Raw genomic sequence first — 19,206 nt, forward strand, 5'->3', positions numbered from 1 at the left:
ACGGTGCTTTTTTATTCCATTAAACACAGAAAAAAAGGAACATATAAAAATAATATTACACTACAATCAGGAAAAGTTGTGGGGACAAACATCAGTCTCCAATTTTCGCAACATCCAATTTCCCTGAATTTTTGCTTCTAAGCTGATTTTCCTGGTCAGTGTGAACATTGAAAATGGAAGAATTGTGCACTCTATTTCAGGCTATTGGACTGATAAATAAGCCAATATGCCTATATCGTGCAACACCAATAAATACCAATTAACGTGCCTCAACCCTAATATCTTGTTAAAAATATTAAAAAAATAGAAATGAACAACCTTGCCAGAGGCACTGAAATGTAGTAAAACCTTCTTACTATACGTCATTTTCGAAATTTACCATAGTACTGTGATATTACATACTGCTTAAACATTAAAAAAATACAAACAAGAATCATTACAGCTCGTAATCAAAATGTGGAAACTAACCTGAACTCTGTAAGTCTACTCCTTCCGACTCGGACATACCAGTACCTTGTCTCACACGGGATATGCTTTTTCGTTTGGAAGGCGAATGCTTCAAAGCTGGAGAATGAGAAAGTAATTATTAGCATACATGGTTTACCTTAGTAATAGTGGCATGCACTCACTACCAATACTATATATTTTATTATTATTATTGGAAGGAACATGCTCACATTTTATGTTTTTATACTTATTCTACACAAACAAATATACAAAGGGTCTATGATGAACATAGATATAAATCTTACAGCTACTATCTAATAATTTTACAAACCAACTTCTTATAGAAGGGAATGAAACAATACAAAATCATTTTCGATAATTCGTAAAGACTAACAATAACTAATAAATGCTTTAATAGGGAATTTGCATGCAAGAAATATAGTGCTGAGTTAAATAAAACCAACTCTATTGTAAACACTGATATACAGCTACACTTTTACTATATGAATTTGTATAATTATGTTACAAGGGATTGGACTTTGATGTGCTACCATAAGACATGAGGCTTTTAAACCCACTCAATAGCTCAGAGTGGGTTTACAGCATGCAGTCTATCACTCCTATAACTAAAAAAAAAAAAAAGTCATTATGTAGGGTGTCCATAATGTTGATAACTTCATGCCCCAATAACGCAAATTGCAAATGACATACAAGAGCATACTGTTGTTCACATGATGCACCAATTCAACACTTTTCCAAGCAAGATGGTGCACACCACATTGCGGCAGGATTGTAAGAGATATCACGAACACATTTTTTTTTTCCAGCATGTTAGATTGGTAGACATGGTCCAATTGCTGGACTCTTTATGTCTTGATTTTACATCCCTGTCATTTTATTTGTAGGGCAAAGTGTACCAAACTAATGTGATTAATCTCGATGATTTCAGTTTTATTCAAAGACATGTCTCTGGCAAGTATGTGGAGGAAGATAAATCTATCCAAATAGGGCCTCCCCGATGGAGCAGTGGTAGCGTTGTTGCCTTGTAATCAAGGTGTCCCGGGTTCGATAAATGGGGGAGGCACAAGTGGTTCGGATCCCACTTTAAACTGTAGGTCCAGTCCCGATTAGACTTACTGTGCATAAAGTGGACTTAAAACAACAAATCAACAACAACAATCTATACAAATAAACTAATTTCTCCATGTAGTTTTTGGAACCAACTCTGTCCATATTCTCTGTAGTATGGGAATGGCATTGGTTATTCTATTCAAATCAATTTCATATTCATTTTTTCAATGCAGTTTTTGGACAGCGATTGCTTTTGCCACCTTTCTGGCAACTTTGTCGCCATTCCCACACTTCATTCTGGCAGTACATACCTGATAAAGCTGCCAGAAAGGTGGCAAAAATCGATCACACTGCAAAAACTATGAGGAAGAATGAGTAGCGAGTTGATTCGAATAGAATAGCCTGTGCCACTTATGGCGAGCATGGACAGAGTTGGAATATGGTTTGGATGTATGTGCAACCAGAGGTGAAAGCCAAAAAGACTTTTTGAGTTGGTACACCACATGAACCAAAGTATGCTTCTGTATGTCAATTACAAATGTGAAATTGTAAACAAACTTCATACGCACCCTGTAATATTGCTTGAAAATAACAGACAAATACACTTCAGTAGTTAATATACAAGGTGGCCCAGAAAAAGGTAACCAAACACAATAAAACGGTTCTAAATTTCGGTTACCTTTTATTTGGGCCACCCTGTACAATGTATTCCTAAATACATAAAAATAGCCTGTAATATAAATCAACCTGCCAAAAACAGAAATCATAACACTATACTACATTTATATACACAGTATAATATTAGCTACCTATGAGTTTTGTAATTCAAAGACACCAAACTTTTTGGCAATTAAATTTATTTATGTACAAAGCAAATAATTAATGATCATTCAAAATGATGCTTCGAAAAAGAGTGTGATGTGCATTGTGGCACACATTTTTCTTATCCATCCTTGGAACTGTAGCAATTGTTATGAACAAAAAAAATAGAGCCGACCTAATACCACTTTCAACCATATGCTTATCAATTCCCACAGATACTGATGCATGAAAATTGTAAGAATTAAAATTGTTCGAAATATTGATTACTTGTCAGTACTCCAATATGCATCAATTTTCCAAAATTTTTGCTTTGAAACGTACAAGAATTACATCAGAATAATTATAATACATTTTATGTAATCACAAAACCCAGTTCTTCTCACAAAACTGGTGCAAAATAAAAAGTGACTTCAAATTATTCATAACGTCCGGGAAAATTAGACTACATGGTAGTGTTGCAAACCCTCTGAAAGATTAAAATGCTGGAGATGTACTAGTAAATAAATTCCAACAGATACTATCTGACCAATGCCACTGGTATAGGCTGATACCATGCATCAGAATCGGAGTTGGCTCAGAGAGAAAAAATAAAGTATTACGTTGCTTCTTACTAAATCTACCCAATAAACAATGCTTAGCCTAAAAGGCCAAGGATAGTTGACTTTTACCTTAAGTTCCAATATCAATGTATAAAATTAAAAGCCAACCCTCTACGTACTATTTATTACCTCTGTGGGTAAATGATAATGAGTAGGGCTCGGAGTTGAAGACCTATAAATTGCCAAAAAAAGAACTATAAAAATAAAAAAAGGACCTAAAAACTGATAAAAGGACGTGTAAATGTGATCCAAAATAATTAATAACTTCAGTTTTAATTACATATTTAATGAATAAAAAAAATGAAATGCATCTTCTTTCAGTCCAAAAATGTTTTTCTCTCTTTCAGGGATGGTTCAAATATATATATTTATTTCTTTACTACAGAAAGAATGTTTAAGAGGTGATGAACTGATGATGATTCGAATTGAGAATGGGCAGTAAAAACGTAGTCGAAAGAAGGTGAAGTTGCAAAAAAAAGCCGTTAAGACCTAAAAAAAAAAGGCTAAAAATGACCAATAAGCCAAAAAAATGCCGAAAAAAGCAAAAAAAGGACAAATAAAACCCACCTTTTTCTGCCCTACAATGACCCAAAATGAACATATATTATGTTGGGCCTCGTCTTTGGACACTAGGAAAAAAAGATTTTTCCTCAACTTCCGAGCCCTAATAATGAGACTGGATAAGAAGTGAATGAGACCCCCTCGTGTAAATATCAACACCAACAAAAATATTGGCATAAAGTGGTATTCGATTTTCTGCAACTTTTACCCAATCATGATGATGAGATTAAAATACAATTAGGGGAAGGGAAACTTAAAAAGGTACACACTTGTCCAGGACTGACTACAGCCTAGCACCTTCACTGGTGAGATTGTGAGTCAACCACCGTTTGTAAATTTATCATAACAAAAGTGTTCAACTTGGGCCATTGTAAATTCTAACAATTAAGTTCTTTACAACAATAATTTAGCATATAAGTTCCAAATATTACCTCCTGAACTAAACTCCATTACAGAATAGCCCTTTGAAAGCAAAGGGTTGCCACGGAACCCTTCATTGGGTGACATGTGGTCAGGGTGTCAAGTCCCATCTCCGCAGTACTTTAGCTTTTGAGACAGGAGTCTGCTATGTTGCTTTCAACTAACTCCACAATTGTCCTCATGATGACGGGTCAATACCAAACTCTTTCAGCTCCCGGTAGGGACCAAACCCATGCAAACTTGCCCCAAAGGTGAGAGCAGGAGCTCCCAAATATTACCAATATATCAAATATTTTGTGTAAAGCTCTAAATGTAAAACTCCTTTATCTTAAAGCCAAAAGATCAGGTCTCACATTACAATACTACAAAACACCTTAATTAACAAGAAATTAGCAATTTATATACAAAAAAAACTCAAGGAATCCTGGAAATTTTCACTTTAAAAGATAAACAGTTCCAAACAAAACAACTGTTCAAGAAAAATGCAGTAGTCATGAAATTTGTAGCATGCAAACAATAAGACAAACACCCACCATGCTACTAAATCCATAAAGAAAAATCGCCAATCTTTACAGAATCGAAACGAACACACACTGTTCTAAAATGCAACACACACACACCAATATGCAATACCAGTTAGCTACAAGAAAACATGGGTTATCATCCTGGGCCTGCTCTCTACCAAAACAAGGGGGCCAAAAGAGACTACTTCCACTTTCTAAAATTACTGGTTCTGTAAACTAAATGTGATTATCGTAGTGCAATCATATAAAGGAACAATTCTATTGGGTGCTTCACTCTGTGATAGTGACATACTGTACCTAAGATGTCCTTAAAAGCTGGAAACAACAGGATTTTATTTTTAAAAAAGATGCACTTCAAGACAACCATTTTTTTTAGTACACATTAAATAGTGAAAAAAATCTGAAAAATGGACTTTTTGTAAAACTGTACGTTAATGACAACTCAGTACTTTTTTTTCAGCACAAAACAGCAGATGCAATAGATACAATATCAGTCTCAACAATCATTTACAAAAATTAAATGTAAAGGATATGGAGCATTCAAGAGGGGGTAAAAAATAATAATAATAAAAACCCTTTCAGAATGCAAGTTTTCAAGTCAATGTCAAATGTAAAGAAAAAAGGTACAAAAATGCACACAACGAAAATATATTTAGTTTAAAAACTTAAAAGAATTTACATAGTACATGACTGGATTTGTTATCAAATGTCTTGCAGTATATGATTAAGGTATATGATTAGCAATTTTCCTACCTATATAGCTTGTGACCAGCGTGCGGAATTTGCGATGGTTGCCTTTAATTTCAGGCAAATCCACTAAACGGAGCGTAAGGAATGAAGCAGATGAACAGAGAGGTTAGTCAACAAGTTGTAAAAAGTATACAGCAGAAGCAAGAAATAATTGTGGACAGAATTGCTAAAGGATATGTTAATATATTTATACAGGGTGCACACAATTTTTTTGACGAGAAATTAATTGCCAATAAACGTAACAAGCAGCATGTGTCTGCATATGTACATGTGGATATGTAACATGCGAAAGGGCTGAGGTGATACTGATATGAATGCTGACTGTCTTGTCGAATTCGGAGCGACTGATACAGATGTTTCAAAGTATTTCATTCCAACTAATGGTACTGTACATAAAAGAAGGTAAAAGTACCCTCTGTGCATTACATCATGCCATGAAGATACATGGGAGAAGGAGAGAGGTGTATGTAGGGGGTCAAATATTCCCAATCTTGATCAGACTTGAGAAAGTGTGATCACAGGGTGGTCATTCTAGGACCGTGATAAAATTCAAGTATAATTCCCGGTTTTCAAGGTGAACTTTCCAAAAATTCAAGGGTATACAAGCAGATGTTTTCTCTACATCAATGTATTACGAATCTCACCATTAACACATATGCACACACAAATATATTAACAATATAGTGTCTGTGTGATTCCAATGTATCCAAAAATTCTAAATCAATTCAATTAAACGGTTCATATATTTAAAATATTTAATTTAAGGTACGAAGTTTACATTTGCAATTCCATATATTCAGACCGAAATACATCTTCAAACACAAGTGACGGATGGTATGGGATATACTAATCTACAAAAATTTGTTAATTGTACAAGAACTTCAAACTCGAATTTGTCTATTCAACTTTAGGATATCTTATCTTACAATATTATTTCATCTGGCAGGTAGACTGTTCTGCAAAAGACACTAAAAAAGTAAACGGATTGAGAGAATTCTGTTTTATTCTCCCTGCAGCTTTCCTTTCCACCCTCGATAAATATAAAACCTATACCATGAAAACTTGCCTCCGAGCATTTATAAATATGTAAATTCAATGGGACTTGGATTAATAAAAGTTGCAATTTTTCACGTCTAAGGAGACAAATTGAAGTAGAATTTACGCAGAATTCCCGTTGAGTAACCACCCTGGATCAGCACCTTGCTCCAACTGCCATTACCCTGCAGTTGCCCCCCCTCCACCCCCCCCCCCCCCCAAGTTCAGACTCATTCTGAAAAAACAAATTCTCTGACTTTTCTAGTTTTTTCAGGTATTTACAAATGCTTGTCCTAAAATTTGAATCTATTTTTGTTTTTATTTCAGTTTAGTGTCACTTCTCGGGACCTTTTGGCTAATCTCGACATTGAGAATGAGTGATTATGTGATGTAATTGATGAAGACACACTCACAAAGAACACACATGCCCAAACCAGGATTCAAACCTGGGGACACCTGGTGTCTTAGTGTGTTGTGCTACTACCACCAAAACAGAGGTCAGCAAATTTTGCATGTTAATTAAATGTATGATGTAAAATTAACGTTCTCAAACTATCTAAATAAAATAATACATGACATTACTTTCACATAAAAGATCTACATATAAAAAGGTTGTTGGTGAAAAATGTGTTTTTTACAGTGCCTAATTTCGGCAAGCAAAATGCTGTGAAATTCTCCAACATTTCCCTGTTTTTAAAGATTTCCTGTCAGTGGAAACTCTGTACAAGGTTGGCGAGTCCCAGAGCCACTTTATATGTTTTCAATTAAAAAAGAAACTGTCATGTAATTAGGAAATCACACATTATAATGACGAGGAATTAATTAATATTATGCATAATTTCCTAGATATTACGACTTAACTGTGAAAGTGAAGTGAGTGTGGTCTATTATCACCAATTAAATTAAAAATTATATTTCTCAATCCCGATCTGCATCAGTATCCACTCAGCCCTAATGCTGACCAGGCAAGAGCAAGTGATTATCATTAGCCTAACACAATTTTCAATCACCCCCCACAAAGTGTCCACATCTCAAAAATAAGTGCCATAACTGCTAGTTAGCCACATATTACTAATGTTAAATAGAAAAACACATTGATGTGTGTATTAAATTTAGACAATAACCTCAAATTATAGACAACACACAAAAAATTAACTAAATGCAAGTTTTGAAATGTAAATGCTCTTGTGAACAACCTGTATTTCATAACCACTACTCAGCTACACCACAATGTATATCTCAAGTTATTACTAATTATAAATACTAAGGCAAACTTTATCTAGCGTGTTAATGCCCAATACCATTAATTTGAATTTGTTATCTGGATATCTATCACCACTCACATCTATATGCAATACATAGTATTACTTCACTTTGAGTAAGAGTGCAACAGTAAGAGCACGTAGAGATGGAATACACACTCCTCACAAAAAGTTTCGAATATTGTTTTATTAGGCACAACAAGTTTGGAATATTATTATATTAGGCAATAGGTGATAGGCACAGGGGCATATGGCGGTGAAAAGACAAGAACTTCCAACAGACAGATACCATTTGTTGAATTCCAAGGCCATACGTATCACCTATTTTCTAATATAACAATATTCCAAACTTATTGTGAGGAGTGTACAATTAATGAAGTAATGGTGGAATATATAATTTATAATGAATATAACTCTGTAACAGCATATTAGCTTTAAGAATGGTTAACAAAATTGATAAGATTATAATACGAAATTTAGTTACATGTGCCAACAACCAATCCAATATACACTACATAGCAAGAAGTCATCAGACACACCTGTGTTTCAAGTGAACTGCCAAGTATGACATCAACACACATGAGTAAAGCAAAAACACAAATGCCTTTGCTATCACAATAAGTAGCAAGAGAAATTTGTGTGCTTTTGAATTGGGCATCATCATTGGAGCCCACAAAATCAGGCATTCCATCAGAGAGGTATCTTGGCAATTGAATGTGCCCTACTCCAGTTGTAAGAGATGTCATTTGCAAGTGGAAAAGTCATAGAAGCACTAAACCCAATCACTGTTCTAGCAGGTCCAAGACACTAACCAATCGGGACCGGCAAACACTGAAGCATGTTGTGCAGACCAATCATCAGACAGCCTTATCAACGATTTCCGTTGCACAAACGAGGATTTCCGTTACAGCGCAGGTCAGAGGCAAGTGATGAGAACTATCCGTCGGGAGGTGAGAGAACTTGGTTTTTGTGGTTGTGATGCTGTCAGGAAGCAATGATCACATGCACCAGTGCCCGACGTCATTTTGAGTGGTGCAAACAACACCATCATTGGAGTATGGAGCAATGGAAGAACGTCTTATGGAGTGATGAGTAATGTCACATGATCTGGCATTTGGATGGACGTGAGTGAACCTGGAGGATGCCTTGCGACTGGCATTTGCCAAAGTGTGTTGCGTCGAAAGTGAAATTGGTGGTGGTGGGGTAATGGTCTGGGGCAATTTTTTTAGGTTTAGACTTGGGCCTTTAGTTTTAATCCATGGGTTGATCACCTCTGGTGTGTGCCAAGATATTTTAGACAATAACATGCTTCCCACACTGTGGCAACAGTTTGGTATAGGCCAATTTCTGTATCAACACGATAATGCTCTTGCCCACACAGCAAGGTCGTGTGTGTCATGGTTTGAAGGAAATCAGGTGGAAGTGTTTACCTGGTCCACCCCAAACCCCAACTTGAACCCAATCAAACATCTTTGGAATAAGCTGGAGCATCTGTTGTGTGCCATTCGACCAACAAACACACGTCAATTGTTCACCATGCTACAGGAAAAAGGGAAACAAATTCTGCCAGAAGTTTCCAAGAACTTAGTGGCAAGCCTATCCTGAAGGATAAACACTATAACAGCAAAGGGAGATTCGACATCTTATTAATAACATGGCTGGTGCCTTCGGAACCAACAGCAAGGAGTGTCTGGTGACATTTGACTACATAGTGTAAATGACTAAATGTATCTTGTAATTAGTCACCATTTTAATAAATATGTGTGCACAGTGGTCCAGATGCATGGAAAATCTGGTCAAAAATCATTTTTTGATCTATGTCCTCAGAATGCAGATTTTTTCCACATATTCAATCATTTTAGGGAAGGAACACAATATTGGACAGTATTATGATGTTTTAATGCCAATTGCACTCACAATACAGTAAACCACAAATTATGCATTGTTCAACGTATTTACAATTTCCATCTCTATCAGTTTCAACATCAGCCAGTGACTGGAGGGGACGTTTAAGGAAGTCTAATACATCATTTTAAAGTGTCTATCTCAGACTGCTCTGTGGAGATGACTGGATTTAAGGAGTCGAAGGATTACATGCATCATCCTATAAACGGCTGAGAGTTGGATGTGCTGACCCCATGCCTTCCCATTACTAGTTGAAGATCTCCACACCTCTAGGTAGGATTGTGGGAGGGAGACTGGCAGTAGTGAGATAGGCCAAGACCCTTTGAGGGCTGTCGCGCCATGGGTTATTATTATTATTATTAACCAGAAAAATTGCACTGGTCCTTAACAACACCCCGATTGGGGGGAGGGGAGGGACAGGTAGCATGTAAGAAGTGCATCCTTCTTCACCACATGAATATCCAGATAACAATTTTTTGCAAATGTTGAATGTAGCACCTAAAAAGTGGTAAGAAGCTTGAAAGGTGGTATTTATAGTGTTATGAAGCATTAAATAGGTACTCTTACACTGTACATCACAATATAACTAATTTTCAATATAGAAGTAATTTTGATGCTCCAAGCCCAAAGTATGCTAGAAGAATACACTACATTGAGGAAAATATTCTCAAAAACACACTCATGGTTAATAATAACCACACATGTAAATTTTATGAAGTCTGAAGTTTTAGAAATGTACACTAAAACATCACATATTCACAATCACATTTCACAAGAAACTGAAACTTCCGACTCTCAGATGAATTACACTGATAATAGACAAGTTATAATATGATACTTCAACACAACAGAAGAAACAGTTTGAATATAGAATCTTTGAAGAATACTACACAAAATATTCAAGAGCATGCAACCAAAGTTTCACCTGATTAAATTACAACCTCCACTCTACCAATAGCCCAATGCATTCACTATTGACAATTAACTGTTTATCTTCCACACTGATTGCTTATTAGTTGTACAAACATAGTTTCATTTCATTCAAATTGTATCTCTTGATACTTCCCTACAAACTACTTTTTAGGCTGTTATGCCCAGCCACTTCATAAACAATAGTTAGTGACAGAACACGCACATGAGATGTTCTAGTCAGCATAATTCCAGAGGCCATACTTTATACCTGCAGCTTGAAGCCTGATCCATGTGTCAGGGAATGAAAGACACGGTAGAAATTAATATACTGGACACTTCTGGGTTGTAACGATCCCATTGTAAGTCAAAGAGATTGATACAACCCAGAAGTGTTTGTGACTGTACAAGTTCCCGAGAAGATGGTGGCAATGGTCAACGAAATTTAAAGAAATAAAAAAATAAAAAAAATAAAAAAGTTTCATAGATGAGTAAGTACATCCTTCAACTGAAAATTAATATGAAAATAACATCAACACTAAACTCACTGAGAGAATTTGCAAGTGTCTAGCAATAGAAAATGCCTCAATTTCAGTGCTTAAACTGAAGAAATGCCAAACAGCCAACTTACAAATAATAATAACAAAACAAAACAGGATTTCAATTGCAAATTCTTGCTCCTGTATTGCAACATTAGACAAAAATATCATAGAAAATAGGTTTGCATCATTGCAAGAACTACTGGTTACTTTCTTACTGAAAAGGTAATACACACAATTACATTTGTAATGCAGTGTACTACATTTCTAGTTAATGCTACTTCTGCATTTCCTACAGAGTGCTTTCTTCAGTTGCTAACTTACATAAACAAATTGTTTATAGAGCTGAGCCGATACAGATTGGTTGTAATTTAATCGTCATTACCAGCTGATGCTTTTCTGGAGTATTAGTCTTACAGCATCCATAAAAATGCTGTGTGACACTCCTGCAATCAAATTATGCACCATGTATAATAATATTCATAATTTTTGCAACAGCAATGTGGGGAGAAATAGATTCTGTGATAAAAATGTTTCTATCATATGAAATTCTGAATATTTTAAAGCAACACTTTGGTAGACTATTAGGATATAGTTCCAATGGAAACTTATATTTTACAATTTATAATTATTCTGAACTATTTTGATTTGTTACAATTTTCAAGCATCGGTATTGGTGCAATTCGGTAAGGGTATTAGAGTTAGTATCGGTTAAGCTCAAATTTTCATGTTTCAGGAATGAAAAATGTAGTAATGCATTGATATGCACAAAACAAGTACTCACATCATCCAAAAAACTGATTATTATTTGTTTCAGCAGCTGCTGCTACAAATACAAGTAATTTGTATTGAAGTGTTTTGCACATCAAGCGTGAGTACTTATTTTGAGAATGAATAATTGCATGTATTATCTTGTGTATTTAGGACAAGACAGTTGATAATAACTGCAACTACTAATGGCTGATTGTGAGCAACCAACTACAACTTAAGGCTCGGCTGGACTTTGGCCGATGGCAGGGCAGCCGTTTACGAATTTCCCATTCCTATCAAAAAACCACTTAGATAGCAATAGTTTAATAACACTTACATAGCCACTAACTATTGATAATATCTAGACAACAGCAAAAGCTAACCACACGAAGATTCACATCAATGCTCTAGAAGAAATTCTAAGCATATGTACTTTTTCAGATTTTGGAATATCTTGAGAGGTCTTGTGAAGGGAGCATAAAATTCAAAAACGGCTGTCCTGGAGTTGACCAGAGGTCCAGCCAAGCCTTAAGATATCTATCCAAGTTGGCTAGGTATTACCCAGTTTTTAAAGCATTTGCATCTTAATGCTATGTGGACAAAACCTGTGGATATAAGTAGATATCCTTACATATAACACAAATATGTACAGAGAAACAGTCAATTTTCTCAACTCACGTGAAGGTATCTTCTTGAATACTGTTTTGGCCATGAAGTCTTGGAACCTTTGTGCATAAAAACCAGGTCTATGAACCGAAACAGTGTCCTGAAATCAGGAGTACAGCAACTTAAAAATCTTGAAATACTCAAAACAAGTTAGATACAATAACAAACTGCCAATAAGTACTACAGCTTTACTCTATTGTAGTAACTAAAGAAAAATTACTTATGCATTATTAGAATTAAAATGTGCTAAGTGCATGTAAAAAAAAAAACAACGACAAAAACAAAGCAGTGACACTATGCAATCAGGACACAACAAAACCCTTGACCATTGCAGATCGAGGTGCAATAACGCACACTACTGAGAAAAGACCAAGTGACAAGTGTAGACTGTCATGTCACTTCAGCACAAAAAGTTGTATTTCTGTCTGAAAGATCGTTTAGGCTCCCTTGGCTCATATGATTTGGACCGTGTGGTCAGCAGAAGTGTTTTGCAGGTGAAAAGGTCAGATCGGAAGCTGAGAAGACTGGGAGAAAAAGGGTTAAGAAAGAAAATGAAGAGAAAGTTTTATAGTACAAAAAAGTAGATAGGACTGAGAAACTAACTATTGATCTTGCATTGTAATGTCCCATTAAGGGTGGTCTTACCTCAGTGAATGCCACAAAATTGACATGATCAAAGCTGTGAAAGGGAAAGCACTTTTTTATAAAAATCGTGCAACTCTTATGCATTTGGAGTAGGAAAATTACGTTAAAGTTTGTATAGACATTTTTTCTCAGTTCATGAAATTTACTCCGAAAAGCTACATGATATGTACGAATGGGTCCAGCGTAGTATAACATAACTAACATGTACCCCATACTTTTTCTGGTATACTAGCCTAAAAATAACTTTATTTCGATAAATATCAGAATGTGAGAATGCCATTTCAATGTGAAAAAACATATATATGCACAGTGGAACTTCAATTTTATGTTCCTGGAGTTTGCATTAAATACTCATGCTCGCACATTTTAAGTTTTTTAACTGCGTTTCACCAAACACATAAAAACGAGTTTCCACTTTATCAACAACATGCAAGTTTGGGTTTACATCTACCATGCCCATATTGAAATACAAACTATCTTCAGCATAACTTATTGAAAAGTTGATGAAAATCGCAGCCCGACAAGGGATAAAACCTTGGACCTTTTCATTTGGTGCCATCACTTTACTAAGTTACCAAACACACCTTCGGTTTCACAGTCGTTTCCACATGTGTGTGCTTCAGAGTATTTCATGGGACCACTTTCGCTCTATCATACTCGTTCGAGTCTCCCACTCTCTAGTGTATAGAATCAAATATTATTTCAATGTGACAATAATCATAGAAATATATGTGTAAAAATCCACATTGGTAGTTTCAGCCCATAATCATCCATTCATTTTCATATATCACTATGTATTGGTAAGATAGACTAAACTACATCTTAACATGAAGAATATGACTTTGCTCACATAAGTTTCAATTTCGCTGCATCTCTTGATATGATCCATATTTATATGTGACATCACAACTTTAAAATATGTTACTGATATAATATACTTTTATGAAAGGACACTTAAATGTTGTGTTATTATATGTAACATTGCACCCTGTTTGTAATGTATATATTTTGTTTAATGTTTATTGTATTTTATGCTCTATTATGAGTAGTTTAATGTATCTTCATGTTTGCGAGAGTGCACTATGGGAATTTGTATTTCTATACATGTGTAGATGTCAGTTTTGTTGATAGTATCCTTTTGTAGATAGTGAGCGATTCATTTGTACTTGAATCTGTGTTCTCGAAAATAGTATAAAAGTGAGGATATCGCGTAAGAAATATCACACTTTCGCCACGGATCGACAAAGCTTTTAAACTTAAAAGGAACTCCTCGGTGTTGTGCATACATCTTGGTATGGTAGTTCGGGGCGGAAGCTAGGCCTATGTGATCATAGGTACGCCGATAGCCATGCATTGACGCTATGCACAATACTGCAACCATTCTACGTTAAATAATAAAGCTAGCCTAAGGATTAATTTGAAAATAAAAGGCTAAAAGAGCAAATATTGGCTCAGTTATCATTGCATAACTCTTGGTGTGGTAGTTTGGGGCGCAAGCTAGGTCTATGTGATCATAGGCTTGCCGATAGCCACGCATTGAGTTTATGCGTTTGAGTTGAGTCAATTCATCGACAAAGCGAAATCCTCGCCTTCGTCTCAAGTACATTTGCATTATAATTGCAATAAATAAAGAATAAAACCTTTCAGTTTATACATACTGCAGTAATGTGGTTTTATTTCTCTGTGCTGTGAATATTGTCCTTGCCTAACACTATCCCTGTACCTGAGAGGAGTCTGTGTACATCACAGTCTCTCATCGTTCACCGTTGAGTATTATTAAGTTAATATTAATAGTATAATAATACAACGCGTGAATTTACAAGAACGTATCACTCTCACTGCATGATCCATATTTGAGGGTTCACTACCAGACAAATTACGTACATATGTAAACTGGACTTCGAGCTTATATCACTCGTTTTGCCTGTTCGAGCATTATTTGCTTGACGGCCTCCCCGATGGTGCAGTGGTAGTGTCTTCGCCTTGTAATCAAGGGGTCCTGTGTTCGATACCCGGTGGAGGCACATAGTGGTTCGGATCACACTTTAAACTGTAGTTCCAGTCCCGATTAGCCTTACTGAGCATAAAGTGGACTTAAAACACCAAACGAATCAATCATTATTCACTCAAGCGAAGAAGCTGTCAATTACGTATGCTATCTAGCGTCATCTGTGGCTCGCAAAAAGCCCTTGATGCAGCACGCTAGTGTGCTTTATAGTAAAATGCACTTGCACTGCAATGGTTACCTGCTTCTAAGATATAAATACTCAAGACTGGAAACTAGTTGAAACAACAGACTTAAATGACACACACACAAATTGACTATACTAGTGCCAAGACTTCTATAAACCTCCGAAAATGTTTTAATTACAGGCTTCTCCATGACCTAAACTAGGCACACTAACACCACTACTTTCATGCCAATGTTTCAAATGCAGTGATGGATCTATAATTTAGTTACAGCCCACTGCATTTTCAAAGTGGAACTCTTGATTTCAATTAAAAAAATTACTGCCATCCACTTTCACTGTGGCAGTCATCACACCTTTTTATTGGGCACAAAATTAATATTTTTCTGAAGCAAACACAATGTTTTCATTACAGTACTGTACGTTTTAATCTTGTACTAAATATTATGATTAACGCGGTGTAAACAAAAGTGCCTTTTTAGCATAACATGTCAGGAAACATGGAAGAAAACATAACTCCCAACCTGCGATATTTAAACCTTTCAGCAACTTGAAGAAGCACTTTTGTAACTGGGTTATCAGTACAATCATAGTCATTAATACTATATACAATTGCCACATCTTCAATTCACTCAGAACACATCGTGTACCCCCAAAAGTGTAGCTGCAGTCATGAAATGATGAAATTACACAGTAAGACGACAAAAAATACTTTCACTTATATTAGTGACCATTTTCAACTCCTGGGTACATCATTTGTAGGACATTCATATTTCGTTTTTGACAACACAAAATGTGAGATTAATCCATTGAAACATTGATTTTAGACAATTTCAAAGGCTGGGAAGTGTGCGCTTCCACATTTTGTCCCCCCAAAAAATATGAGAAAAACACAAATGGAAAATTTGTAGTTTATCTGAAAACAATCCATTTTTCTGAGTTTGTATTATGCTGAACTTGTGCAAAAAATCTTGCAACACTGATAAATAGGAGGCTGATTTTTGCACCTTTTTCCTTGGGGAAAATACATATGCTTTCAACAGACTCGTTCATTTTCCTTGATTGGAAACACTCTGGTAAAGTTTAATAGTGCATATAAATGCATATTTGAGCTTAATGTACATATTATTTGCATATATTGAAAGTAATTTAAATGCTATCACTTGTTTCAAGTGTGCCTCTTCAATTTATGTCAAGAGTAACCTTTATTGCCCTAGCTGAGTCAAGGACATCCAGTAAATGGAAACTGCAGTTGTTGCAAAGATCAAGAAAAACTACCCTCCCCAACAATCGCAGACAACGACGACGAAAGAAAAAAAACCAGTAGTGCCAGCAGCAGTGTGGCAATATTTGTTGGTTAGCTGTTGATATGTAATCTTTGTAAATCTGCATGCATGCCTATGTCTGAGTGGTACTTGTTGGGGGGATAGGATAAAGGGGACATTTTCCCTTCTAGTTGCAACTGTTCATCCCTTGGGGGATGCTAAAAATATATGTTTATGCTTGTAAAGAATTTAGTGGAACATCGCCTCCCAGCCTGGAAATATTTAATAATACTACACTGGTGTGTGCCATTCTACATCCACTGTAAGAACGAAATAAATGTAAACGAAAGTATGTGACTACAAGTCTGACTCGATTCCATACTTCTAGGAAACACATTTACGGTGAATAAATTATCAAAATTTTGATACAAAAGCTGAGCACATTTCAGGATTGGAAGTACTGCATAACATACCATTTCAGTGTTAAAAATGATGATTAAAATCACAAATTTTATATAAGAGCTATACTTATTGAAGAAAATAAATTTTTTTTCCATTATAACATGAGATTCCTAACCATCACTCATGTCAAATTCAAGATTCTCTGGTTTCATGGTGTCTGACGGTACAGTACAGAAAGCAGAAAATCTATATTGAAAAGTAGGGATGTGACGAAGCTGAAAATTTACCGATGCCGATGTACTCACCGATAATTTTTGGAACCGATACCGATGCCGATATTTAACCGATTCCGGTACATAAGATTATTAAAAAGAAATGGGATGTTATTTTCAGCATGACAAAAATAAATTTGCTATGTACATTTCTATTGCATATACATATTTATTCTCAAGAGATGCGAATGTACATTTGCATCTACAAAATGTTATGTGAACCTTTAAGAAGAACATTGATTCTCAAGAGATTAAACATTAGTACACAAGCAGTTCCTTGAAATGCAAAATGAATTCCTGTTCTGCCAGATTCAACTTCAGAAACACGAGATTTGGAAGCACTTCAGGAAGTAACCTACTTCTTCTCTTATCACAAATCTGTTCAGCGACACTGAACACTCAATCACTGAATACTGATGCAGCAGGTATGCCCAAGTATTTTCTCAGGACTTGCTTCAGGTTTGAATATTCATTTTTGAATTTCCAATACAACCGCAGATCCTGGTTCAGCAATGTACTGTTTTATTTCCGATTTATAGTTAGGTTGATCCTCTAAATGAGTTTGCAATAATTACAAAAACTCTACAATAATGACGAATCATAACCAAATTTTCAATAAATCTTACAAAACTAGAATATAAAACTTATTAGAAGGTAAAAACTCTAGTATAATCTGTACCGGTTTAAATATCGGATTTTTGCCGATGCCGATGTGTCAATTTCGGCCGATTTTCATACATCTGTAATCGGCTTCGGCATATCCCTATTGAAAAGGTATGTTGAATGGAGGGCTCCAAAAAGATATCAGACTATAGGCAGACCTCTTGGACATTCTCTACAAATACTAGGACAGAAAGAAAATTCTTGTATTTACAATGACAAAACAAATCAGAATAATTTCTAGAATTAAGCTGATACCAATTCTTATTTTTTTATTCCTGCTAACATGCATACTTCCGATATTTCTCGGCAACTTAAATCAAGCTAATTAGTTACATATGTTAGAAAGCACGGTACTTATGATACCAATAGAAGAAGAGTTTTATTATAATATATATTTAAATTCATATATGTAATTATTGGAGTATTACTCCTGTGTAAGAAAGTATTTTTTTATCCCATATTTGCCTAACTCAGACTTAGAAAATGGTGTTAACTAAACAAAATGTTGTGTTTAAACTTTAACGCCCACTGAGATGTGGGGGAAATGCAGAGAAATGTGTTGTCTGCTCTCTATTGCAATCAAATGATGTGACGCACACTACAGCAAAACACGCAGATCTGAAGTGTGGAATTTCCGTGACAGAAGTCTGCAGGTTTCTACGGTAGAAAATTTCCGTTGGCAGCATCTCCAAATGCACTCGCATGTAATTCCACGTCTCTTCGTTTAGCTCTGGCAAGCATCATGATTGGCCACACTGTAGCCAATCATGGAAAATATTCCATTCAGTATCGTGGTTCGACGCGTGGTGGCACAGTACATGGGCGGACTACCCTTGGAAAGGCACAAGGAATTTTCTACTTGGAGGTTTGGGGTGGTGCATTTCCGGTATCTAACCAGGTGATAATCTGAAGAGTGTATTTTGCATTTTATACTTCGATTTCGCATGATTTCCTTACAAAATATGACAGGAAAATGTACTTCACACTTTTCAAAAAGATAAAAAAATTAACACCCCTTTCAAAAACATAAAAAATGAACATAACCGTGTGTAATCTCACATTTTGTTCAAAAATAACGTATGCAGGCTCCTAAAAATGAATGATGAATAGATGAAACAGGATAGCTACAAAGGAACACCCACACATTGTATGGGGCACAAACGTAGAACCATGTGAACAAAGATCAAGAGGTAAGACTGAACGTCTTTCATCCACAGTGTGTGCATGTCATACGAAAAATTTTCATTATAGGCCTGTCTTCATTAGTACAATCTAAAAAATACACAGTTCTTGAAATAGTACATGCAAATGCATCTAAATACATACCCCATCATGTATCATAGACTTCCAGGTATGCTCCAATTTTTTCTTCAACCTGTAGCTCTGCAGGATGTCAATTATACCGAGGAACAACAATAATCTCTCACCCTTTGCATTTCTGGCAGGGATGCCCCCAGGACTAGAAAGAAAGGCACTAATAAAACTTCAATTACTTCCTCCACAAAAGGAC

The 19,206-nt window shown here is 35.7% G+C and overlaps 1 protein-coding gene across 16 annotated transcripts in view; it reads right to left on the bottom strand.

Moving 5' to 3' along the window:
• The window catches only part of PIP5K59B (Phosphatidylinositol 4-phosphate 5-kinase 59B), a 170,951-nt gene that overhangs the window by 63,894 nt on the left and 87,851 nt on the right, over positions 1–19,206 (bottom strand). For 9 of the 16 annotated variants that reach the window (XR_014443894.1, XM_083142765.1, XM_083142757.1 and 6 more), the window contains exons 11-15: positions 19,023–19,170; positions 12,273–12,360; positions 5,198–5,260; positions 4,742–4,759; positions 469–564 (exon numbers count right to left, since the gene is read on the bottom strand). Coding sequence is in view for 15 of the 16 variants with exons in the window: in XM_083142765.1 (XP_082998891.1) it covers positions 469–564; positions 4,742–4,759; positions 5,198–5,260; positions 12,273–12,360; positions 19,023–19,170 (413 nt within the window). In the remaining variant the exon portion in view is untranslated. The remainder of the gene's footprint in view (positions 1–468; positions 565–4,741; positions 4,760–5,197; positions 5,261–12,272; positions 12,361–19,022; positions 19,171–19,206) is intronic. The other 7 variants (XM_083142766.1, XM_083142754.1, XM_083142767.1 and 4 more) reach the window with 5 other exon arrangements.

This window comes from Lepisma saccharinum, chromosome 21 (genome assembly GCF_977018435.1).
Source record: "Lepisma saccharinum chromosome 21, izLepSacc3.1, whole genome shotgun sequence".
NCBI lineage: Eukaryota > Metazoa > Arthropoda > Insecta > Zygentoma > Lepismatidae > Lepisma > Lepisma saccharinum.